This window comes from Thamnophis elegans, chromosome 15 (genome assembly GCF_009769535.1).
Source record: "Thamnophis elegans isolate rThaEle1 chromosome 15, rThaEle1.pri, whole genome shotgun sequence".
In the NCBI taxonomy this organism is placed as follows: Eukaryota; Metazoa; Chordata; class Lepidosauria; order Squamata; family Colubridae; genus Thamnophis; species Thamnophis elegans.
The window spans coordinates 46,981,171-47,007,014 of NC_045555.1; the positions used below are offsets into that span (position 1 = coordinate 46,981,171).

The 25,844-nt window shown below is 35.2% G+C and overlaps 1 protein-coding gene across 1 annotated transcript in view; it reads left to right on the forward strand.

Moving 5' to 3' along the window:
* Positions 1–948: 948 nt before the first annotated feature.
* Positions 949–25,844, forward strand: part of CC2D2B (coiled-coil and C2 domain containing 2B) — a 53,906-nt gene continuing 29,010 nt past the window's right edge. The window contains exons 1-18 of the mRNA XM_032231700.1: positions 949–996; positions 1,180–1,248; positions 2,349–2,415; positions 5,262–5,341; positions 7,779–7,871; positions 9,357–9,534; positions 10,704–10,837; positions 10,954–11,079; positions 13,143–13,240; positions 14,520–14,660; positions 15,761–15,824; positions 15,962–16,083; positions 16,825–17,002; positions 18,310–18,457; positions 19,358–19,505; positions 22,210–22,348; positions 23,298–23,498; positions 24,290–24,382. Coding sequence (XP_032087591.1) covers positions 949–996; positions 1,180–1,248; positions 2,349–2,415; positions 5,262–5,341; positions 7,779–7,871; positions 9,357–9,534; positions 10,704–10,837; positions 10,954–11,079; positions 13,143–13,240; positions 14,520–14,660; positions 15,761–15,824; positions 15,962–16,083; positions 16,825–17,002; positions 18,310–18,457; positions 19,358–19,505; positions 22,210–22,348; positions 23,298–23,498; positions 24,290–24,382 — 2,127 coding nt within the window. The remainder of the gene's footprint in view (positions 997–1,179; positions 1,249–2,348; positions 2,416–5,261; positions 5,342–7,778; positions 7,872–9,356; positions 9,535–10,703; positions 10,838–10,953; positions 11,080–13,142; positions 13,241–14,519; positions 14,661–15,760; positions 15,825–15,961; positions 16,084–16,824; positions 17,003–18,309; positions 18,458–19,357; positions 19,506–22,209; positions 22,349–23,297; positions 23,499–24,289; positions 24,383–25,844) is intronic.

The window sequence follows — 25,844 nt, forward strand, 5'->3', positions numbered from 1 at the left end:
TATTTTTACAGAGAAATTAAAGAGAAACAGTATACATGTGAAATCGCATTACGTTGAAATCTAACTCATAGTATATTTTAGAGGTCAGCCAACTTCAAATGACTTAAAAATTAAGAAACAGATCGCAGACATCCAGAAGAGAGAAACATATATAACAGCAGCAACAGGCAAAAACGTTACAGGGGCTAGATCTGTAATGGCGAAGCTAGGGTACACGTGCTCCAGGTGACATGTAGAGCTCGCTCTCTGGGCACGCCAGCGGTTGCTCCAGCCCAGCTGCACCATGCATGTGCCCGTGCCTCCCGCCAGCCAGCTGGTCTTGAGTCTCTGCCATGTATGCGTGGGGCAGGACGCATGCACAGGGGATAGGGCGCATGCACGGGGAATGGGGTGCATGCGTGGGGGACTGCATGCACAGGGGACGCTAGCATTTTGGGGGTTTACCTTTGTTGGTGCAGCTGTGCATGATTCCACCACAAGACACTAGCCTGCTGCCACTGTCTCTTTGATTTATCTGGTTCATTAGATAAATGTTATTGAAAACATGGAACTTAAATCTATACCTTTTTCAGCAAAAGCTAAGTCAGATAAATTTATCTTTAGATTATTCCATATAGAGGAAATGCAAAAACAGTTGCAAAATTTACAGCTTTCAAGTTTTAAAACAAGATTGAATGTTGGACAGCAATGATGTAACATGAGACATATCATAGCACAGTTCCACATAAGTACAAGCTATCTTCAATGAACACTTCAATAACTTTATGTGCAATCAGAGAAATATGCTAAAACATAAGAATATTAAAAAGCCATGGACATAGTCCCAACGAATTTATTTTGATTAAAGTAATTGTATATTATTTTTTACTGATTGTCAAGCGGAAATTATGTTGATACATATATTTTATAAATGTTTATAGTTTTTATTTTTTCAGTGAATTAACAGAAATGGATTCTGATGAAGATTTGGAGGCATTAGTAGATAAAAAGAGTGAGGCAAGTTATGAAAAATATTTTAAAATACATTATTTTCTAACTGATTTATTAATGATTACATAAAATTGTCCTTTAGATAATTTGTTATATTAAATATTGAGAAATAAGCATGTGATTATATTCATTGTTTGGGCTTTGTATCCTTACAGATAAACTTTTATAACAATTTCCTTTTTTTTTCAGAAAGAGAAAGTTCAGGAAAGACTTGCAAAGAAAAAAAATTCTTTACCTAAAGAAAGTATTAGAAATCAGGTACTTTTGTCCATATTGAAATAGAATATAGTATATTCTTTAGAATTTTGGATAGTCTTCAGAAATTGCTTTTTAAAAAATGCCTCTATGTTGACAACTTGCTTTGAACTAAAGAAAAGATTATTTGAAAAATATTACATTAAATATACACCAATTTGTACCCTGAAGTTAATCACAAAACAACAAAAACAGTACAGGTTATATTTAGGTTTCTTCCAGGTGTAGAATAGTTAAAAACAGGAAGCAGGGAGGAACAACAATGGATAACTTTTATGCTAGAGCAGGGGTGTCAAACTGGCAGCCCATGGGCCAAATGTGTCATAGCAATAGCAATAGCAGTTAGACTTATATACCGCTTCATAGGGCTTTCAGCCCTCTCTAAGCGGTTTACAGAGTCAGCATATCGCCCCCAACAACAATCCGGGTCCTCATTTTACCCACCTCGGAAGTATTTGTTATACTACCTTGTTGATTTCTATTGTTTTCTGCATGTATTGCACAGGTTTAAGAGTATATCAAATAAAAATACTAAATGCTACTTGTTAAAATGGCAAATATAATTCAAGGAAAAATGTAATTCAGATATAAATGAATGGAAATTGAGGTCAGTGACCTGTTGTGGCAATTGTTGAAAAAATGTTAGTAACTAAAGGAATGGAAAATAAAACTGCCAATACTATAATGCCTTTTTTTAAATACACAGTGTAAACCCACACAATGCACAATTTGGGTTGCTGAACTTTGATAACTGTATTATAAAAAAGAGGCAAAAAAGAGCAACCAAAATGTTCAAGCTGAGGAAAAGTCGTAATATGAGATACATAAATTAAAATAGACATGACAGAGATCTATAAAACAAGTAACCATAGTGTATAATGAAAATGGACAGAAATAATTGTTTTACATTGATACTTTTTGAATCTGATCAGCTTCTTATTGTGGGAAATAAGAAGATTTAAATGGAAAAACCTGGAAAATAAAATGTTTTGCAAATATCTGTCCTGGAGGAAAGATGGGATATAAATTTATTAAATCAATCAATCAGCCATACGGGAATGTAGTTGTTATAGTTTATTAGCAATTTTTGTTATTCAATTTAGCAAACTGAGGATAACCTATATGATGAAAGAATACAAATTGAAGCACAAGAACAAACTCCACAGAAAGGTAATTCAATGTTTTATTTGAGTGGATATGAAATTTAGAAACATTTAGTGTGCCTTAAATTGAGTTTTATTATTTCATTTTATCCTTATTTAACAGGATCTTTATTTCATTTTATGCTTTTATGCATACTTTTCAATATTAAAAAAAAATCCTGGGAAGATATCTTGTCTTGACTTCTCAATATAATACCTTATTAGAGAAAATCAGAATGAAAAAAGATGCACTGTGAAAGACAAAAACGTTCAAATATCACAGTACAATGGTCCACTCTTAACAATGTAGAAATATTTCAATATTAACTATAACATTAAAGTAATTTGTAATATTTTGTTATTCCTGCATCTACAATTTCAAAAATTAATTGTGAATTCATTTTTGTCAAATAAGACTGTTCTCAGTACTGCTGCTCTATCTAACTTTACTGCTTAGCACAATGATTCTTAAAGTGGAGGTTTTAAACTATACTCAAAGGGGTAATTTGGGCATATGTTGAGGGTAATGAAACATCGTCTAAGACAGGGATGTCAAACTGGTGACCCACCGGCCAGATATGTCACGCATAAGCCACATCCATCCCAGCTCCACGAAGGCAAAAAAGTCGTGATACATCACTTGACATCAATGTGACGCAGCACGTTCGACACCCATGATCTAAGTGATTCCTACTTCCCCAACCCATGTATGTCTACAGATGCCCCCCCCCCCCCCTGCTTTCCCACCTTTTCTACAAAGGAGTCATGAACCTGCCCTTTTTCTGCTGGACCTCCTATTGGAGTGTGGTGGTAGCTGTTTAAAGAAATTATGCAATACCTTTGCACTTTTAGAAAGTTACTTTTTGATTCTGTAGTCTTTTTTTTTTCTTTCTTTCCATACACTTTTGTGTGAAAACTTATTTGTGAATTGTTTAATTTGTTGTTCTGTAATTAATCAGTATCATTGCAGCTTGGCCGATAATCCAGCCTTCTAGAGAATTTATGAACAGAAGCATAACTTTTGAAGAATAATAATCACCGAAAACCTAATCTCATTCTAATTTAAGAGACATTGTCAGCTGCAGAGTTAATGTGGTTTGTGACTTCGTGCTTTTCCATTCTTAACATAAATTACTAGGTCCTTTGAACATGTTGTTAACTGCATTTTTTCCAATTTGCATATGTGAGAGACCTCCTCTAGAGAAATTTTACTGAGGGGAAAGTGAAGCAAAAATATAATTCCCCGCCTAAACACTGCATTACACCATCTTTTAAAAAGGTTTACAACAAAATGGTTAACTGAGTAAGCTGATGGATTATTTTTCCAGAAAAAATATACTTTGATACTGTATATAAATTATCCATTCATGGAAGAAGGTGTTGTCTGATTGATAATGAAATGGTGTAGCTCCTTCTGTTACTGTCAGACTTTCTATTCTTTGCGTGTTCCAGAATTTTGCACTCTTTCTCTGGATGCAAAATAACAGTGCCAAATACTTGTTATTTAATTTCAGGGGCAGGAAATGTGGCTCTTTTCCATGATTAGCCACAGATATTTTCCCCCTCACTGCTTCCACTTCTGCTTTGTCTCCCTTTAGTAGCTCTAGCACAATGACTTCTAAATGATTCTTGAAAGACAGAAGGCGACTGAATAGAACTAAAACGCATTATTGGGCAACATTCCTAATAAAGTATAGTAATGTTGAAAGAAATGTCCTTTTGGGTTCAGTTCCAAATGGGGAAAAAGACACTGGAAACATGGAGGCTGTTTGGAGAGATGGCTTTAATGGTGGACAGGACCACATGATTTGAGGTCCTGAACAGGAAAGGTGATCACATTCTTCAAAATGTTGAGTGAAGAAGAAAAGAGAACAAGAGGCCTAAAGTTCCTGGCTTTATACTCTCTGTTCAGCCCCACCTCTCTGTTTCCTGTTCCTGTGTAAGAAATATATTCTGATTAGTTGTCAGGCTCCCATGGAGCCCTTCAGGGGCAACCCTCTAGTCTAGGCCGTCGTTTGGTTGAGCATTGCTTCTTGCCAGATGCCGTGTGGTGAGTTTCTGTAGAAGGCAAATCCTATCTTTGTTATGTAGAGAAGACCAATTCAGGGCCCCTAATGGCCCATTGAGAAAGTGGGGGCTATTAAGAGTGAGTCTGTTTCGTGCCTAAAGACATGTTTCTCTCCCTTTCTTATCCAGGGAAATATAATATTCTGCCTTTTCAACATTTCCCAGGATATTTCATTTTTTCTAGGAGAGTTGTGGGATTTAACTTCCTTCAATAATGCCAACACTAATGAAGTGTAATTGGAGCAGAATCAGTTATGGACAATTATGGAAATTTTATCCACCTCAAAGTATTACTTGTCCCAAAAACTGAATTGGGTTCTTACGTTATAGAGCTCAATTTGATTTGTAGATATGCTGGTTGATCCCTGAGTCCAATATTCCCTTTCCTCCCCACCAATATGGGTAAGTGTCAGAAATTACTGTTTAAAAACCTTCCCCTATTTTTGGGTGCAAAACACAGCATCCTCTCTTTTCCAGCAGGCTGATCTCACAAACTCATGATCTCAAAATATTAGAAGTAGAATTCCATGACGATTTTGAATCAGAGATAAGGCTGTCAGAGACTCTCATGTCAGGTTGAAAGCTGAATCAGAGCACAATCCTATTAAATATGCATTCATTTGGAATTTTGCTAAATGTGTGTCTCTGTATGTGGTTCATATGCAAAACGCAACCATTTAACAGCTTGAAAAACTAAAAAAATATAGTGACGTATTTTACTGTTAGATCTACAGTATATACTACAGGGACAGTGAAATAATTCTGGCACAAACTGCATTCTAAAAACGTATGTTTTCTTGATTCTAGTTGTGGCTGAAGTAGAAGAACAAGATACATTAACTGAAGCATTACGGGACAGAGTAAAAGAAAAGCTGAAAACCGTCAAGGTGATAGTTTTAATTGGTTTGTAACTAAATGAAAAAAAAAATACAGAATATTGATTTATGTTTCTATGAAAGGAAAAAAAGATAATCTAATGTAAAATATTCACCTTCAACATCACTTGAAGTGTCCCAGGAAAAAAGTGGTTATGTGATGTGTAATTTGTATGTGATTTTAGTTGTTAATGTGTATGTTAAAAGTAATATACTAAATAGAGCATAATATTTATTTTAGGCTGCGCAGGAAAAAGATTTTTCTCACAAACAAAATTCTGCTGCAGGTTTTCAAAACAATCAAGAAATAAATGCTGAGGTAACAAAACTTTTGTGAAAAAGATTCCCGAGAGTAATGAACTATAGTTTGATTCAGTTTCAGGATATTAATAAAGAGAAAGGCACAATTTTGTAGAACTGTAGTTATGTGGTACTGCCTAACATAAATAAAAAAATGATTCCTTCTTAATTTTTAATATTTTACTAAATATTATTAAAAGTTAAAGTTGATGGTCTATATAAACTGTGCAAACATATCTGTAATCTTGTAAAAGGATTAGAAATAGAGCATATACAAGACATTTGTTTATCTTTTTTCAGAGCTTTCAATGGCCAAAGAAAATAATAACAAAAGTTGCAACTATGGGACATAAAGAAAAAATGAAAGCAAATGAATTGCACATATTTACCTGTACTTGAGTTTTAAGATTGCATCTTGGTTAGAAAATAGCTGCAGATTGTGTACTTCTTTATTCGATTGTTGGTGTGAAGAAAAAGAAAAGTTGCACATTGGAGGATTTTTTTTTTCCAGACAACAGGAAGCTTGAATCTAGGAGAATTTCTAATTGATCCTAATGGGTCTATTCCTTTTAACTTTAAAAAACATAATCTTTTCAATTGTTTTCCTTCCTTTTAAAATCTCATCTAGTTTTTGAAAAAATGTTTTCTAGCAAAATTCTATTCAGTTTTATGTTTCAATTTTTCATATTTATATTTATTTTAAAATTAGTGGTACAAGCATCAGGGAGGATCCAGAAAGCTTAATAAAATAAAAATGATCTATATCTGGAAGGTCAACAATAAAAAAACAGGAAACGCCCTTTGAAATTATGTCAGCAGAAAGCTAAATATGGATTTCAGTCTGTCAAATATAACAATGAAAGGTTAAATAGCAAAAAATTGATAGCAACAGAACCCTGCTGCGACAGCGCAACACAGCTGTTCACCCCTGAGGTTGTGCCCATGTCCTCCGGTCCCTGCGCCAGGCTCTTTGGGAGCCTGTTCACAAGAGAGCAGCCACGCAGAAACCCTTTTCTCCAGCCGGACAGAGCGCCACTCACTGCCCCGGTGGTATCCTGAAGGCAACAAGCCGTGGGAGCTGAGGGGAACAAGCACTCTCACAGCTTGGCACCTTCAGGATACCACTTGGTTGGTGAATGGTGCTCTGCCCAGTGGGAGAGGGGGCTTGTGTGAGCACCTATTCCACCCCCGTTCGTGTGCCTCCCAGTCTCACCATCACGTGGGCCAGTTCTCCCTGCAGGGCCAGGGCTGTTGCCGCTGCCATGCCAGCACTGTGGATAGCTTCTTCTGTGGCTTCCAAACCCCGGAAGTCTGCTGCCGAGTCTTCCAGGAGCCAGGGCAGAGAGCCTTTCAGGAGCTGGGCCACAACCATAGAGCGGGAGGCGCACTCCCAGAGTGGCCACTGCCGGAAGACTCTCTGCCCTGGCTCCCAGAAGATTTGGCAGCACCGCTGGGGTGTTGTGTGGCACTTTTCCCAGCTGGAAAGGGGAGTTGCCGAGTGGCTGCTCTCTTGCGGGTGGGCTCCTGAAGAGCCTGGCACAGGGACAGGAGGACACGGGCACAACCTCAGGGGCGAACGGCTGTGTTGCGCTGTCGCAGCAGTGCAACACAATAGCCATGAGGTGACCACGCTTACTGCCTCCTGCACCCAAAACAATAAGCTCCCCCCCAATAATAATATCCCAAAGGCTCCAAGGCACACAAGTCCCTGTCCCCCCCCCCGGCTCCAACAGTTTGGCGCCTTTGGGATACCGCTGGGTCAGTGAGTGGCGCTCTGCCTGGCCGAGGGCGAGGTTGCCCAATGGACTTATTTTTAGGGGATGGCATATATTTTTGCCCACCCCAAAAATCTGGCATGGCCTTTTTTTCAGGACATGTGATGTTTCTGGGTAAACACGGTATATGAACAAATTACATAGTTTTAGTTAAAGGGTAACCTATGCATCTTTTAAACATAACAATGTTTCCCTGAGGATTGGATGGTTGCTATTTTTAAAATAAAGCATAATATTTGAACCATAACTTCTACTTTAAAAGAATATGAGGACAAATAAAGGAGAGTATATTTTAGAAGAAAATAAAAGGTTGCTCTATGACTGGTACAATCTATCAACAGTTGTTCAGATATCTGTTCTATTTTCACTCTTAGAATGAAGTACCCTTAGATGTGGGTTTTGAATTTTTTACATCAACTTTTGAAGAGCACTCCAATGTGAAAGAACTTGATACAAATGTTGGACAGGTATTAATATTCTTTACATATGAATTGTCCTTTTCTTTTGTGTGGCTTGTAGTTCTTTCTAATAAATAGGTTAGATATAGTGCTGTATACTTCATTATTGTTTTTAATGAAATAAACAATATTGAAATGTTATTTTAATGTCTCAGAATGTATACACACATCAAGTAAATATTATTTTATTATTTTTTTCTTTTTGGTAAGTCTTCAATAGTTTCTTGGAAATCTTTCACTATAATCATGGAAGTAATATGTACTTATATGTAATTACATTATATTATGTTTTTTATGTATAAAAACAGTGCATTTGCAACTGGATTAGAAGTCATATGATTTTTTTTATATCCTGCCTTTTTTCAGTCTTTTTAAAAATTGCTGCATTGTTTTTTTCAAAATAATCTTTAAAAATGGAAGAAGCAACAACCATTGGTTTTAATTGTTCAGTGCAGAAAGTTTGTATCATTTTCATCCTCTTACTGGCTCCAAATGAGAACTAATAAATTACATTGAACTATGCGTATTCTTTTTTAGATAGGATCTAAATAGCCCCTTGCAGAAGTGGGAAGCTGTTGTAAAAGAAGAATGCTGTATACTACTAGAAGTGTGTTTCTGTGTCAAATACCTGGACCACTTCTGATTGCAAATAATCAACTTCTAGAAGTTCATAAAGTAATTCCACATTGTACACATTAGCCTGTTCAAAGCAAACAATAGAATGTTCCAGAGCCAGATTGTTTCAGTCCAAAACTTTTTTATATCCTTAGTGTGCTCCCTGTTCAATGTATATTGGATTGCATCATTAGTTTAATAAGTTATTGAATTGTTAAAGAAGTTATTTTAAATGAGTTACAAAATTTTAAGTATTGAAGAATTACATTTAAAAAACAGAAATATGAACACTGAGAAATTGTTTATTTCTGTCCTGAAGGTAGGTCATTGATGCATATTTGATGAAATTTGTCAAGTTAAATGATATAATAAAATTCAACAGAAATTATCAAATAATTATCTTAAATTATTTCAAATAGGATAATTTTTTGTTAATACTATTGACAAATCAAAAACCAAATTATCAAATTTGTATATTTAAAATATTTATATTTATAGCCTTTCTACTACCCATCTTTTGAGGGTAACAATGTGTCTCTTTTGACACCTTTTTGTGTTTCTAATAAAGATATCCCTCTATTTACTGTCTACATAAGTAGAATCTACTATTGTGCCACTGGAATTCTGTTTGTTTTCAACATCTACTCCAAATGATTAAAAAGTTTTCCAGCCAAACTTTGAAGATACATGGAAATTGAAAACAGTAGATATCATTGCTTTTCATTCAGACTGGATTTAATTTATGAACATATTGATTATTTTCTAGGAATTACCTTTATCACTTCAAAGAATTAAGTTGAAATATGTTTCATTTTAGTTTGTATTCAATTATTCCCGAATGTATTATTTAACATTGTTTTTCTTCATGATGAACAATAGAAATCAACAGATGGCTGCCTTCAAAACATCTGTAGCTTAAATGAGCAAACTCCACTGCTTGTCCATGAGAAAGAAATGTTGACAGAATTACTTGAAATAAAATCTCCTGCCTGTAATTTCAATAAAGTAGACAAGGAAAAGGCGTGGAACCAACTCTTTATTCCAAGCACATCACCAGGTGATGTAACTTTCCAAAGATAGTATAACTTTGATACTGATTTTATAGACATAAATATAAATATTATCTCTGTCTGCTGATTCAGGACAGAACTGTTACCATGTGCAAAATTAAATGTAGTTTGCATTTTCACTAAACCTATCTATACTGATGTACAATTCATCATAAAACTGTTTGTAAATGCTAGGGAAGATTTTTATGCTGCAAAAAATGGCATAATGGCACTATGTCAAAGAGGTGCTCCCCCTCCATAAAAAAAAAACTATATACTTTGCTTGTGTAAAATGTCTTCATATAGAAGGAGGCGAGAATAATGTTAAATGCAGCGATTCTTAAGAACAAGCCAAAGTTGGGTCCCCAATTCAGGTCCAAATTTTCCTGGAGGTATGAGTTGTTTGTCATTGTGAAGTACTCTGACTTTCTTATGAACACTGAAACCATTCAATATCAATAGACAGAAGAATCTCAGTGCTGCATTAGTGGTCACCTCTAGCAACTTAGGAAGGAGCTGCTTGGTAGCAACACATGGCATATCAACATTTTCCTGTCCTCTTCAAACCATGAATGAAAACCAGTTAGATTAAGGACATCGCTGGCATAAGTCTCTTGATGAGAAAAAAAAATCATGATGGATATAATGTAATTCCATTACCTTATTTCTAGGTAATGGCTGCACCTCAAGGGATGCAAAACTGTACCAATGACATTACAGCAATGTTATCCTTTTTTTAAAAGTATTTTTTTTAAAAAAGTGGGTAAATATAAAAAAATGATACTTCTGATAAATCTTGGTAGCATGTTCAGTCTAGCCTTTAAGAGACAAGATAAAGAAATGTCATAACTGCTAGGTACATTGTTGTTGTACATAATCAGTGTTATGACATTTCAGATTTCCTTAATCTTTCCATAGCTATATGAGAGCAGTAAGAAGCTTAGAAGAGCAAAAGTTGCAGAAAGTAAATTTTTTACTAGCAATTAACTTTATGATGAATATTATCTGTAGCAGATTAATATGGGTGTATAAATGATTTGTGGAATATTATAATTATTCCACAAATCATTTATACCTCTTTTCTCAGCATGTAACTAGTAAAAGGAAGAAAACTAATGAGCATTGCAATCTCTAAATAAGTATACATCATTCTTGAAGTCATCTTAATTATTCTCAGTTACACATAGCTGTAAGCTACCAATCAATATGTCACCACGACTCCTAGAAGAGGAAGGATTTTACATTCCAAGAAAGCCTTATATTCCTAGGAATATGTACCACAAAATGGAGAATCGCCTTCAGCGAGAAGGGGTAAAATGATTTTGCATTTTTTTTAAATAACTACTTTCTAAACAATTTGTTTGTTAAAAAGTTATGTTTGTTAGTTTGCTTGATTTTCTTTATGCTTTTGAATCATCCTTATCAAGGCAAAAGGCTGGTTTGAAGAAAGTGGGGAAATAATATCATTACCTTCTCCAGTCAAGCAATCAAGCCATCGCGTAGTGTCTTTCCCTGTTAAGACTGTCACAGAATTAAAGACAATATACAAAAAGGTTTGTTTTCATTCTTTCACACTACTTCACAAAGGGATATATTTCATTGGATAGCATTCAGTTTGTATTGCTAGAAGTGCTACATATATTCAGGAACACTGACAGTATATTTTAGTTGTTGTTTTTTTCACCATAATTAAATAACAATTTGTGGAGGGGGTGTTACTCATGCAAGGGCTGTACTAGCGTTTGGAATTACATAAGATAGGTGGAGATGCTATGATATAATTGCTTCATCACTTTCCATTTGCTTTGAAGGATACATGAACGAGCAAGCGGCAAACATCTCAGAGATCTCTGCTCATTTTGAATTAGTTTTTAAAGCCTAGCTGCCTATTCAGGCCTTTCAGCTTTGGTTTTTGTATCAAATCTTTTAGGGGATACAAATGTACCCAATCACATCCATGGCTTTGTCACACATTGCTGTTTATTCATACAAAAAAACCTAGTATTTGACCCAATCTCATATCTAATAGTTAAGTCTGAAATATTTCATAAAATTGAAATGGTGTCAGAAAAACATAATTTTCTATGTTGATTCATAAAAAGTTTTATCTATCAGGCCAAACAGGTTTTTCTCACTTTGGATTCATTTACAGAGCCTGCTATAAAAATGTGCATACATAGAAGTACTGTCTGTATTGTTGTTCAAAATTTATTTCTTTAAAAGAAAATTTTGTGTTTTTTACCCCACAAAATAGGCAACGCAACCAGAGTTGGAAAATTGTACCAAGTTTGATGACTGTAAAATGTATCAACTAGATCTTAACATATCAAGTATTGTCTTCAGTCATCATCCTCTTTTTAACTATGAGCAAGTGTTGGCTGTTAAATTGATTGATATTTATGAATGTTTTCAGAAAAGACAAGAGCAAAATGTTACTAACTTGCTTTCTGAAAAAGTAAGAGAATACCTTAGTTATATTTTAGTTATAATGTTGTTTGAAAGGATGTTGTTTAAATGACCAGATTGTCTCAATTTGAAAACTAGAAATATCCCTAACTTCAATATATATTGTCATAATATCCGTACATATTGATTTTGAAACTTTGATTTGATTAGAGCTCTATTTTTATATTGCTTACAATATTCCAACATAGATGAGACAATAAATTTATTGTTAACATGTCAAATTAACATTCAAAAGAGTCTAAAATATATTTCCTAGAAATATATGGTGAATTGTTGTTTTCCCCCCACTCCCTGCCAGCCTTTGAACTGTTTTTGTTTAAACATAAATTGAATTGAATGCATGAATTGCATTCATGCTACATATTTATTTAGGGCACTTGGGAACCAGTCCACATTTACAGCCTTTTGTAACATTCTGCAGTCACAATGTTTCACTGGAAACCAATGCTTACCTCTGGTTTCTGGCAAAGCACCCCATAGCGAACAATGGATTCACTTAACAACTGCAACATTCATTTAACAACCACTGCATTTGATTTATGACTGCCACATTCACTTAACAACTGCCCCAAAAAAGCTAAAATCAGGTGAAATCATGTAGTGATTTGCTTTATGTCTGTTACAGCTTACAACTGAAATTGGATGCTCAATTACAATTGTAAGTCAAGGACTACCCGTAATAGGACATATAAAACTGTAGTCAATTTATGATACTAGAAATATTTACATCTCTTTTAAAACATTGTGATGAAAAATTCCATTTACCATATAGAGAGCTATTTATGGCCATAATTTGTTTGGTTTCCTAAAATTAAATCTCCAGAACATAAAAAAAGATTCTAGAGAGACCAATTATCCTCTACTGCAAAGTTCTTTTAATAGTAATATCCGGCTGAATGAAGCCAAATTACTTAGTTCTTTTACACTGAAGTTTGAGGATTATTCATTTTTTGTGAAACAAATATTTCTGCTGGAATTATGCAGAATGTCTATGACTATTCTTTTTATTTTCTGTTATTACATCATGACTGCAAAATGTAGACATTTTCCACTATAAATATATGCATCGGTTTTACAGACTGCTTTTTTCTACTTGTTAATGCTAATTCACTAATAACAATTAACTAATTATAAATTATTTTTATTATAGCTAAAAGCCTTAATAAGTGCAACAAAACTAGCAGAAACAAATTTAAAAACAGGCCGGTTGAATACAAATACTATAAAGGATTACAAATCACAAATCAGGTATCGTGTTATCCTGGAATATTTCAAACATGCGGCAGATATGTTATTTTGTTATTATTGTTGTTATTAATGGTATTATTTATTTAGTTTGCTTTATTGTTATTTCTACAGTCCCTGAAATCTATATACTATTAAAAACTCTTATGTCTGTAATCTTTAATAGGCAAAACAATAGGGTAAAACATTTTCAACGAAGGCACCTCGAATGGGCTAAAATTCACAGCCGATGACTCTTGTGGAATCGGGAAGTTTACATATTTTATAAAACTTTTTATGACATAAAAATCAACATAAAGCATTTTTCCCATATCAGAAGCACCAAAACACTTATCTGGTGAAAGGATCAACCAGTGACATCCCCACTGCCTGGGGAGACAGCCAGTTGGGGGCTCCTTTCATGTCCCCATTAAGTTCCCCTCCAAGACCTCCAAGGTCCCTTCCATCTCTGTTATTCTATTTTTCTATTCTATTTTTTTCTATCCAAAGGGGAATTTTGAGGTGCTGATCCTTTTGCCCTCATTCCATTGCCATCACTTTCAGTCCACCGTTATTTTCCTGGAAGTCTCACTAGTTATTCTATTCCGTTCTAATATTAATTTTAATATTAAATAAACCTCATGATCTCTATTCGAATGTTGAAAATGTAAGTGTGATGGAAATTCAAGATCTTCATTAAACAATAGTGATTTTTTTAAATGTCTCAGGTAATCTTTTATTTTTTGTGGTGTATCTCTGTTTTCACAAGAAGACACTTATACAGGTAGTCCTCGACTTACAACAGTTATTTAGTGACTGTTCAAAGTTACAACGGCACTGAAAAAAGTGACTTAGGACCATTTTTCACAGTTACAAGCTTTCCAGCATTCCCAGGATCATATGTTCAAAATTCAGAAGCGTGGCAACTGATTCATATTTGTGATCATTGCCGGGTCCCGGGACCACGACGTTTTGCAACTTTCTGACAAGCAAATTCAATGAGGAAGCCAGATTCACTTAACAAGCAGGTTACTAACATCAACTGCAGTGATTCACTTAACAACTATGGCAACAAATGTCGTAAAATGGGGCAAAACTCACTTAACAAATTCTTAACAACATAAATTTTGGACTCAATTGTGATCATAAGCTGAGGGCCACCTGTTCTTTGCATAAGTATATAAGAAAAGGTTTTCGGTGTATTTGCATTCCTAACAGGAGAAATTAATGTTTAGCTTTTATTGTGCCTTTAAAGAGTAGAATTCCCACTGTAATTTTCTTCCCTATGTTCATTCTAAAAAAGAAATACTAAAATATTATATGACAAGGAACAACAGCGCGATTATTCTTTAATACAAAATATGCTGAAAGGGTGGAAACAGATGAAGACTTTACGCAGACAGCAAAGCTTTACCAGTACAACTATAAAGATTCAATTTCAAAGGTAGATGTATAAGGCAATCATAATGCAATTAGAATTTGTGTATTAATTCTCTATAAAAAGTAATATCATGGCAATCTTGGAAAAATATGTATCTTTAGCTTTAACGAAGAAGCCTAGAAGACATAAAATCTGCATTTGGCCTGATACGAAGAGAAATTTCTGGAAAGCTCAATAGAAACGGAATATAAATGGCTGCTAATTTTTATTCATATAATATTTGAATATTGAAGGTGTTTCTGAATATTATGGTTTAATCTAAATTTATGGCTTATTTCATAATTAAATTTTATAAGCCATAATTAATGTTAATTGTAGTATGTTGTTTTAGATCCACTTTTAACCAAATATTCTTGTTTTAAGTGCCCTTCCCAGATACACAGTAGAAAGATTGAGAGAACTGATAGAGCCAAAGTGGTGCTATTTAAGATGATGGACAAGGATTAGGGAGAGTCCAACTAATTGTCCAATTAATTGGGTTGCTTTGGGCTACTCAAACTCACAGGGGAGGTAAAAGGTCAAGTAAAATTCTAAAAATTAAAACTACCACTAAATGATAAATACTTCATTTTTGCATTAAATTATACCTATGAACAGGACACAGAGAGTTGAATTTGGGGGTTCTGAAACATTACTGGAAAATGCAATTGTTTATTGCTAGAATATGATGTGGCACACAGAATTTTATAGAAGTGGATAGGCTGTATGCTATCACCAAATGCCATAACCTTGTGGCCTTAAAATCATTAATAGGCTGGGGTGACTGCAGCAATATGTTAATCATACACTGCTGCTTCCGAAACTCTAATTTAGTGTTGGTATAACAATAATTAATCAAGCTTATATTTTACCTTGGACTATGTTGGGCGTGTCTTTCTCTTAATAGCTGGCATTTTTCAATGCAAAATCATCAGTAGAAACTGCAGTTTTTTACAATGGGTATCAAGGACAGTGAAAAGACTATCCCCACTTTTCCATTGTTAATTGTATTCTCCTTCCTACTGAAAATGAGGGGAAGAAAGTAATGTATAACTTGGACATTTTTGTTAACTTTGTACTCCTGAATGTCTATTGTTTATTTTTCATATATTTTCATATTCAAGGCAAATGCATAATTCTGAATTGGATGAATATCTAGCCAAAATATCAGAAGATGATGAAAAAGAGGTAAAAAAAGGAAAAATAAAATGTTGTGAAATCCGTAAACCTGTGTAGAAATTTTTATAAAATGCATTTTAAAAAATGCAGATGTTATCTTTTGAGAGAATATTGATTATAATCAAAATATTAATATTGAATTCTAGGATTCTTTGGACTCTGTTTGTACCTCTCAATCTTTAACAGACCTTAAAGAAGGAAAGAAAACATTTTTCGTCCCTCATATGACCTTTATATCGGAAATAACACCAGCAAAATTATGTCCACTGTGAGTTCCACATTTTTCCCCACTTCGTTTCACTTTTTGTAAATTATATTTTTATTTAATTTTTTAAAAATATACATCCATATTGTGTATGTACAGAGTAACAGTATTGGTAATCTCTATCACATTTATCATATTTAAGTAATCCTCATTCTATTGTTTAAACATACATAAACAAAAAATGCCTAACTTCTCACATTTATCTCTATCTTCATCTATTTCTTGTTCAATCTAAACATTTATCTATTGCGTATAGGCAGCGTTGATTCTGAGTATCATTCATATTTGTTTCACTTTTCAATGGCTATTTTTTTTTAAAAAAAAATGCAGATATATCCTTTGGTATCTTTAAATTTTCCTCCCTGTACCCCACCTTACATTGCAATCTTCTGTAGAATAGGCTTTCTATCGCCTTCTCGTAGAACTCAGAGCAGTCCAAGCTCTCCAGAAGAATACTGTGGTTAATAGTTCAGCTAGGCCTTGGCTTATGTCCATTTGTTCAGTGACTGTTCAAAGTGACAGCAACATTGAAAAACATGGATATAGCAATAGCAATTAGATTTATATACCACTTCACAGTCATTCTCATTAGCAACATAAATTTTGGGCTCAATTGTGGTCCTAAGTAAAGGACTACCTATAAATGCATACTTCATTTTTTTTCCCTGCAAAAAATTATGTGTAGTTTCTTTTGTGTGACAGTATGGTTAAATAAAATATTAACTTTAATTTGTTCATTTTTAGTGAAGAACAGAACAGAAGAGAAAAGGTCAAAATGGAGAAATATTTTATTAAAATATATTACAATAATAAATTGGTCTCTTGCACTCCAGAGTTTTCTCTTTGTGATGATTTTAAAGTTATATTCCAACAACATTTTATAATTCAGATTTTAAACTGGTCTGAATCCCTTCAGCTAGAGGTATCTATGCAGATGTGAATATTGCATCTGAAATCTAATAATCTTCTCTTTACAAAACCTTCATCTAATTGAATGTTCTGTTCCTATTATTTTGAGGGGAATTTTTATATTTAACTATTTTATCTCAGGATAAGCATGTAGTTGACATGCTTGTTGAATGAACTTACTATGTCCTCCATAATGTTTGAAATACTGTAGGTGGTCCTCAACTTACAACAGTTTGCTTAATGGCTGTTCAAAGTTCCAACGGCACAGAAAAAATTACTTATGACAATTTTTCACACTTATGACCGTTGCAGCATCCTCATAGTCACACGATTTACATTTGGATGCTTGAGAACTGATTCACATTTATGACTGTTGCAGTGTCCTGGAGTCATGTTATCATCTTTTGACAAGCAAAATCATTGGGGGAACCAGATTCACTTAACATCCATGTTACTAATTTAACAACTGCAGTGATTCACTTAACAAGCAAGAAAAGTCATAAAATGGGGCACTTAACAAATTTCTCACTTAACAGTATAAATGTTGGGTTCAATTGTGGTCATAAGTTGAGGACTACCTGTAATGTGCTGCGATCAGTAACTTATATATTCCAGGAGATTACACTGGTTCTTTTGCAAATGTGCATTGTAGATTGACATTACAATATCTGTGGTCTCGTTATATGGTATCCACCAATCTACAAAATTAAATATAACACCCCCCCAAAAGGGAAGAATTTCATGATGTAGCTATGTCCTGTGCATTTTTTGTTAAGACTTGATTTCAAAACATTGCTTTTGTTTACATTTTAATTTTTTTGGTATTTATAATAACATTGTGCCTTCACTATAGTGTAAGATTGTGCAATCCTGAAAAACTGACTGGCCCCTAGATATTATTTATTTATTATTAATTGCATTCTATTTTGGGTTTTTTCTCTGTTCTATTTTTTTTTAGAACTGAAGTCAATATACATGGCAAGCTTGTCTAATTTTATTCTTCACAACAACCACTACTCCATGACATAGGTTGTAATGAGGGAGAATAAATGACCCAAAGCTACTCAGCAGTGGGCAGATGGGTACCTTGATCTTTCCAAAAACATACTCATTATACTGAATTAGTTCTGCTTATGTAGAAGCAACCCATGGGGGAAAATCCTTTTAGATCTAGATACATATATTTATAATATTAACCTTACGTTTCTATCTGTATAAAATATTTTTATTGTGGCTTTTTCTTCCTTATACTTTGGTTAATTAATATCAATTCTTATTTGACACAGATGGTTTTATATCATATGATATATTATTTTGTAGATTATGGAGTCAAATAAAAACATGTTGCTGGCCAAAGTCTACTTACCTCTTCCTAATAACTGTATTTTGAAAAGCAAGGATGTTTTGGATGAAGTAGAGTTTAGCTGTGAACAACAAGTTAAACCTTCAGATGGAGCAGTGGGAAGCAGTAAGTTACTACAGCAATACTTCTTCAAATTACTTACTCTGTTTCACTGTATGTTTTTACGAGGCAGGTTTTCAGTTTCACTGTGGTTTTTCTCTCTCCAAATTTTAAATACAAAACGGAAGAAGTATTTGGTGTTAAACTTAGAGGCAGAGAAGGATTAAGTGTAATTTTGAAAAAGATGCCTCTGAGGTTTCCCTTTTCTTTCTTTTATTGGTAAAAATAACTTGTTCATTCACAACGACTATGGGCTTCTAACAGTGCTTTGCAGTGTTTCCTAGAATGACCATGTCATGCAATGGAGAACTGTAAAGAAGAAGGAGTTTCCCTGAAAGGCTGGCATTGCTGGACACATACTAAGGCTGGAGACAAGCATAATATCTTTGGGTTCAGATACATTTTTTAAAAAAACGCTTGTAACTCTTTCCAAATGTAGCACATTTTTTCTAAATTATTTAAAATTATTTTCAAAGCCCTTCTTTTGAAATGATTTGGGGTTTTGTATTACCATTATTTTTAGTAATATATCTCAATTATTTGTGCCAGGAAGAAACCTTAGTAAATTAGTGGTCCTCATGTTTTCATTGCTACCTGAAGTATATTTCAAAATACACATGGGAACAGACTATAAGGCTATGATTGGTGAGATGAAAGGTCTTTGTTTTTCTAAACAATTTGAAAGCAGATGCTCACATACCCATTTTTATCAGCCATATCCATTTTATTGTGACTAATTTGACCCTAATTTTAAGCGCCAAAGATTTGTCATTAGCAAGTGAACAGTCTATTGGTTAGTTTCAGAAGTTAGCATTTAAAACTTACATCAATGAATATGTGGCATTTAAAGTGAAATAAAAGTCTGGTGTTTCAATGATGTTTGTTTTGGTTATGTTTATACTGTAGATGTTCCTTTTTCCTTTGGTGAAAATCAAACAGAAGAATTATGTATTATGACATCAGGAAAATTAATATATTCTTTATCTTGGACAGTTAATGATAAGGAAATTCATTTGGCTCCTACTATTCAACATGCATTTATTTCCTCCAACAGGTGATGATATTTATGTATTAGTTTCACTGTTTGCTTTTGTAAAACAATATCTATACAGTCTATTTTTCCCTGCAATGCACAAACTACCATGCCATGCATCTCTTTTCCTTGTCTTGCAAGGAATCTATGAGTTCTAAGTCTTCCTAGAAATAGATTGTGTATTTCATAAAATGAGGAAATACCTATTTTTGCTTTTGCCTCAGTAATCATGTGAATTATAATCTTGAAACTACGCTGATAGAACGATGCTAATCTAATTGCATATATCTGTGTTACCTCTGCACTCCAGTTTGAAGTAGTTAAAAATTGCAGGCTTTGGGTTAGCACAGCCTATTTCTACAAGTTTCCTACCCACCCACCCAATTCCCAGAAGCATTTTATTATTATTAATTTTATTGGAATTCTGAAAACTCATAGCTTCTCATCACCCAGTCCAATTAAATAGGCATGGAGGAAGCATGAAATGGATATAAATACAGATAGTCACCAACCACAATAGGGACTGGCAAGTCTGTTATTAAACAAGTTATTAAGCAGTCACTAATTGTGATGTTACATTATCGCACTGATTTACAATGCCAGTTCTAGTTGCAGTCATGAATCAGATCACTGCAGATTGTTAAATTGATGTCATGTGATTGAAACTTCTTGCCAGCTTCCTCACTGACTTTGTAAATAGTGATCACATGACCATGGGCCATTTCAATCCTTGTGAATGTGCATGGTTTGACAAGCACTTGAATCGCAATCATGTGACTTCAAGAACTAGTTGTAAGCAATGTTCCCTCTAAGCTGTGCGGCTGCGCGGCCGCGTATGTAACAAGAAAATGGCGCACAGCAGTTTCCAACTTCCGCCAGTGTTTTTTAATGTCTTAAAATACGACTTAAAATATTCCCCCTCCCTCCCTCCTTTCTCTGCACCAAATTCTCTCCTCCAGCGGGTGAAGTCAAGGAAGACTCTGCCAGGAGACCGATGATGTTGCAGAAGGGAGAATTCCCATTGGTCCTCTGGGGCTTAGTCGGTTCCTTGGAAAACGTGATTTGCTAGTTGTGGCCTGCATTTCTCTGCACATCCCGCGTTTCTCAGGCATTGCATCATCTGAAGGCACGTTCTGGGCTCAGCAGCCTTTCTGCGATCCCTTCGCTTTGCGGAGAGAGGGAAGCAGCGTGAAGTTGGACTGCCTGAGCCAAAGGAATCCACGGGATCTTGAGACTTGATTTTTGAGCAGTACCAATCCATTCCACTCTTTCCTTTCCCTTTCTGTCCTTCTTCTATCTTCCTTTCCTTTTCCTTTCCTTTTTCCTTTCCTTTCTCTTTCCCTTTCCTTTCTCTTTTCCTTTCCTTTCCTTATTTCCTTTTCCCTTTTTTTCTTTTCCCTTCCCTTCCCTTCCCTTCTTCATCCTTTCCTTTTCTTCTTTCCCATTTCCTTTCCCTCCCCTTCCCTTCCTTCCTTCCTGAGGGTCTGAGGGAGAGGGAGGGGACCCTTTCCCTCCTTGCTCCCCTCCCCAACATCTGCTCTGATGGCAATTATGGCTAAAAAAATTCAGGTGCTCAGGCATGAAAATGTGCTGCTCAAACACTATACTTTTCCGCACACACTGAAAAAAAAATTAGAGGGAACATTGGTTGTAAGTCTCTATTTTCAGTGCCATTGTAAATTCAATGAATGAGTGGTTGGAAAGTGAGGACTTAATGCACTTCAGATTTTGCTCGAAAAGTGAGAAAATGTTAGCATTAAGTTTCTGTATTGCATAGATACTGGTCATAAACGACATGTGTTACTAATCTTGTGATGGCGTAACCTGTCTCCAGATAATTAACTAGAAATTTATCATGGATGGCTAATTGTAAGCATGTCATATGTTGATTTGCTCTGTACTTAATAGCCATCATTGGAGGGCCAGTGGTCCTTGGGCCTTAAACTGGGTCTGACATGAAATTTTCCCACTTTGGATTTAGATCAGAGCGTCTCCTCAGAATAGCAATAGCAATAGCAATAGCAATAGCAGTTAGACTTATATACCGCTTCATAGGGCTTTCAGCCCTCTCTAAGCGGTTTAGAGAGTCAGCATATCATCCCCACAGTCTGGGTCCTCATTTCACCCACCTCGGAAGGATGGAAGGCTGAGTCAACCTTGAGCCGGTGAGATTAGAACCGCTGAACTGCAGATAACAGTCAGCTGAAGTGGCCTGCAGTACTGCACCCTAACCACTGCGCCACCTCGGCTCAGTGAATGAGAACAGACCAATATTCCTAATGCAATGTACATGTTCAGCTTATCGTCATAGCTATTATTGCTACAAAGTTTTCCTAAACTAACCATAAATTTAGATCTTACCCAAAATTAAGAGGAACATACATACTTTTATTCTCAGAAATGGTTACTTTCTTACATTCTTTTAGATGCAGCACAATTTTGCTCCCAGTAGCCTACATTTCAGGTATATAACCCTATTGACTTCTTTTAAGGGTCTTTTCCACACTCTTATAATTTACGGCCTGTTTCTACACCCTTAAATTAGTAGCTCTGAGTGTATGATTTAAAGTGCTGGAATACATCTTGAGGTTCATATGCGTTGACTATTTTAAACTGTTAAAATAAGTCTATATTCTTTCAGGTTTCTTTTTTCCTATTGTGGCATCATAATGAGACTGTTATTTCACATTAAGGTTTTGTTTTTTTTTGTTTGTTTTTGTTTTAGTGTACCAAGGAACATCAGTTCAGGAAAAGGGACAGGAATTTGGTGGCATTCTGATATCCAAAAATTAATTGACTGGGCAAAAGACATAAATATTGACCCAAATGATCCTTACTACTCAGATTTGTTTGAGTTAATTATGGTAATGATGGAATTTCTGTAATGAAGTTCTGAGTTCTCTGAAAGAAACTGTAATAAATGTTAAACAATATAATTTTTTTATTCTAAATAATAAATTTAAAGACTTAGAAACACTGATTAAGAAACTAAAATAGGATGTTGTAATAATTTTTGATAAGTAAAAAGTGTGTATATGTTGTTCCTTTTTAACCCTACATGATCATATCGCTTATTTATTAATTTTACAAGAACCAAGTTTAGAACTGTCTTTTATCCTTTTATCCAACTTGTTTCATTGTAGCTTTGATTCCTCTTTAACAAACATGAGAGTACAAGTACAGTTTATAGACATTTGACAAAACAAAGCCTTACAGTGTGAGCAGATGCAAAAGGAGAGTTTTTCTTTCTCTCATAATACAGGACATTTTAGTTAACAATTGAAATTGAATGGCAATAGACACAGGACTGGTGTGGAAACATTTGTACATATAATGTGACTTATGGAATTGATATTCAAAATGCTTGTAGTTATTAGTTCATTGATTAGGTGACTATAAAATTAATTAAACGGAAGGATAAATACGTATTTGAATTATAGATATCTATTCACTATAATAGTTACAGTACATGGTTCTTTAAATAGAAACATTATAATCCTAAAATGTAGCAGATGTTAGATGCTCTGTTTAGATGCTGACTAAACGAAAGTTTTCATAGCATTTAGTAATAGTTCTACTGTTTCTATACATACATATACATACATAAAGAAAAAAGTCAATTATTTTCTGAATAAGTTTGTTTTTCCAAAACATTTAGCTCTCCTTATGCTTCTTTAGTGGCAAAATCTTTGCAGATTTCATTATATTTTCTCCTCTTCAGCATGTGAACAATGTTCATAGCAGTAAAGTTTTTGTATTTATTGGTTGTATTTATCAAAATTATCCCAACTTATATTTATTATTTTCTAACAGTATGCGCAATCTCAGGAGAAAAGTGATTCAAAACACTTTCGCCTTAAGCTACTGCAAGAATTTAACCTTGCTATTGAAGAACATATTGAAAATTGCAAACGTTTCCGGTTGTTACAGCTTAGGAACTTAGGACAGTTGGGCTTCTACTGTTTTCAGCAAATTCCTCTCTTTGACAAAGAAATCCCAGACACAATTTTTCAGGTATTTTACTGTAAGAACAAATATTGAAGTTTAATTTTACATTGTGCATTCACACCATGTTCTACTTTCACCTCTTCCAATGCCTATGCCAGTTGATGTTGGCCTGGTTCCCAGTGATGGCTAAAGCAGTGAGCCCACACCTAAGCTTCTTTCGAGGGAGCCACACTTGGGAGCCACAACTAAGCTTCTTTGGAGGGTTTCTGATAATGGCTTTGTACAGATGCAATAACACATCAACTGAGCATTTAAAAGAATCACAGTGATAAGTAAGCAACTAGATTGGGGTGTTGGGGGAGAAAACAGAAGAAAGTAATGGAAAGCAACTCCATTTAATGGCAACAAAATTCCATGAAGTGACTCTGTAATCGATAGACCTAAGGCTTAGCTTTTTACAAATTCAGTTTTTCTCATGGATCAACAGAGGTTCCTTTTGCTTGTTTTTTCCCCCTACACCTTGCATGCATTAGTTACACTATTTATTCATTCTATATTCAGTCCTCCCATTAAGAAGTGTCATAAGAGTTATATGATTAACTAGTGGAACATTTTCTAATACTTAAATTATATACCAGCATAAATTGAGGTACTAAAATATTAGATTTCTATAGTAGATATCACTGTATGAAATCAATAGAAAGTACTACTCTAAATAATTGTTACTTAAGACCACAACAATCTATATCTTTCAAGAAGGTAGAATATAAATATAGTGACCTAGATGCTGTATTTTACTTGGCTGAACAGCCTAGTGTTCCTTTTAATTAATAAAAACAATCCATTTCTTCTTTCAGGAACATGGAGGCCAATTGGAAAAGGACATGTTTATGACAGATATGGATCCTATTTCTGCACAAAGAAATAGTTCTGCCAACTTTGTTAGGATGGTATGACAGTTTTTAATATATTAGAAAATGAATGGTTGGAAGCTACTGCATTGAAAATAAAATAATGTAGTATTCCATCTCTATCAAACCTAAGGACAGTTGTCTTAAGATAAGTTAACCTTTATTGTCACTTTTTTCTTGAACATACTGGCGCACATTAAAAAATTAAATTCTAATGCCCGCTCTCAAAAGAAAATAGAACCATACACATACATGCACACACATATACATATGCTACACATGCACACCCATGGGCGCGCGCACACACACACAACACACACACACATCAGTCCGTTCTGAATACATAGCAGAAAAAAGAGCCTTGAGAATTGGCAAGGTTGATACTATATGGTTCAAAGCTATAACAGAATCTAGTTGTTCTGCTTCTGATAGCACGAAGCCTCCTCTCAGAAGGTAACAAAGAAAACTGGTCATGGATAGGTTGTGTAGCGTCCCTGACAATATTGCAGACCCTGGTTAAGCAACTCTTATATGCTATGTCCTGCATAGAAGGAAGAGGACATTGAATAATATTTTCCGCTTCCTCACCCATCTCTGCACAGCCTTCCTATCCGAAAGAGTAATACTTCCAAACCACAGAGTAATACAATATGACAGGGTGCTTTCAATTGGCCATCTATAGAAAGATTTGATTGATTTTGATTTTGATTTTATTAGTATTTATAGGCCGCCCTTTTCCCTGAGGGGACTCAGGGCGGCTTACATAAAATAAGGAAGGGAGGGTACAGACAATAGACACAAACAATACATAGAAGTAAAATAGTAAGCAACATTCATTCATCATTCGGGTGGGGACAAATTAGCTTTATCCCCAGGCCTGACGGGCTAGCCAGGTCTTAAGGGCTGTGCGGAAGGTCTGGACGGTGGTGAGGGTACGAATCTCCACGGGGAGATCGTTCCAAAGGGTCGGAGCTACTACTGAAAAGGCTCTCCTCCGCGTAGTTGCCAGTCGGCACTGACTGGCAGATGGAACTCGGAGGAGGCCTAATCTGTGTGATCTAATAGGTCGCGAGGAGGTAATTGGCAGGAGGCGGTCTCTCAAGTACCCAGATCCACTACCATGGAGGGCTTTATGGGTGGTAAGTAGCACCTTGAAGCGCACCCGGAGATCAACAGGTAGCCAGCGCAGCTCGTGGAGGATAGGTGTTATGTGGGCGAACCGAGGTGCACCCACAATCACTCGCGCGGCCGCATTCTGGACTAGCTGAAGTCGCCGAATACTCTTCAAGGGTAGCCCCATGTAGAGCACGTTGCAGTATTCCAGCCTAGAGGTCACAAGGGCCCGAGTGACTGTTGTGAGGGCCTCCCGGTTCAGGTAGGGTCGCAACTGGCGCACCAGGTGAACCTGGGCAAATGCTCCCCTGGTCACAGCTGATAAATGGTGGTCGAAAGTCAGCTGTGGATCCAGGAGGACTCCTAATGTTACATATGTATATTTTTC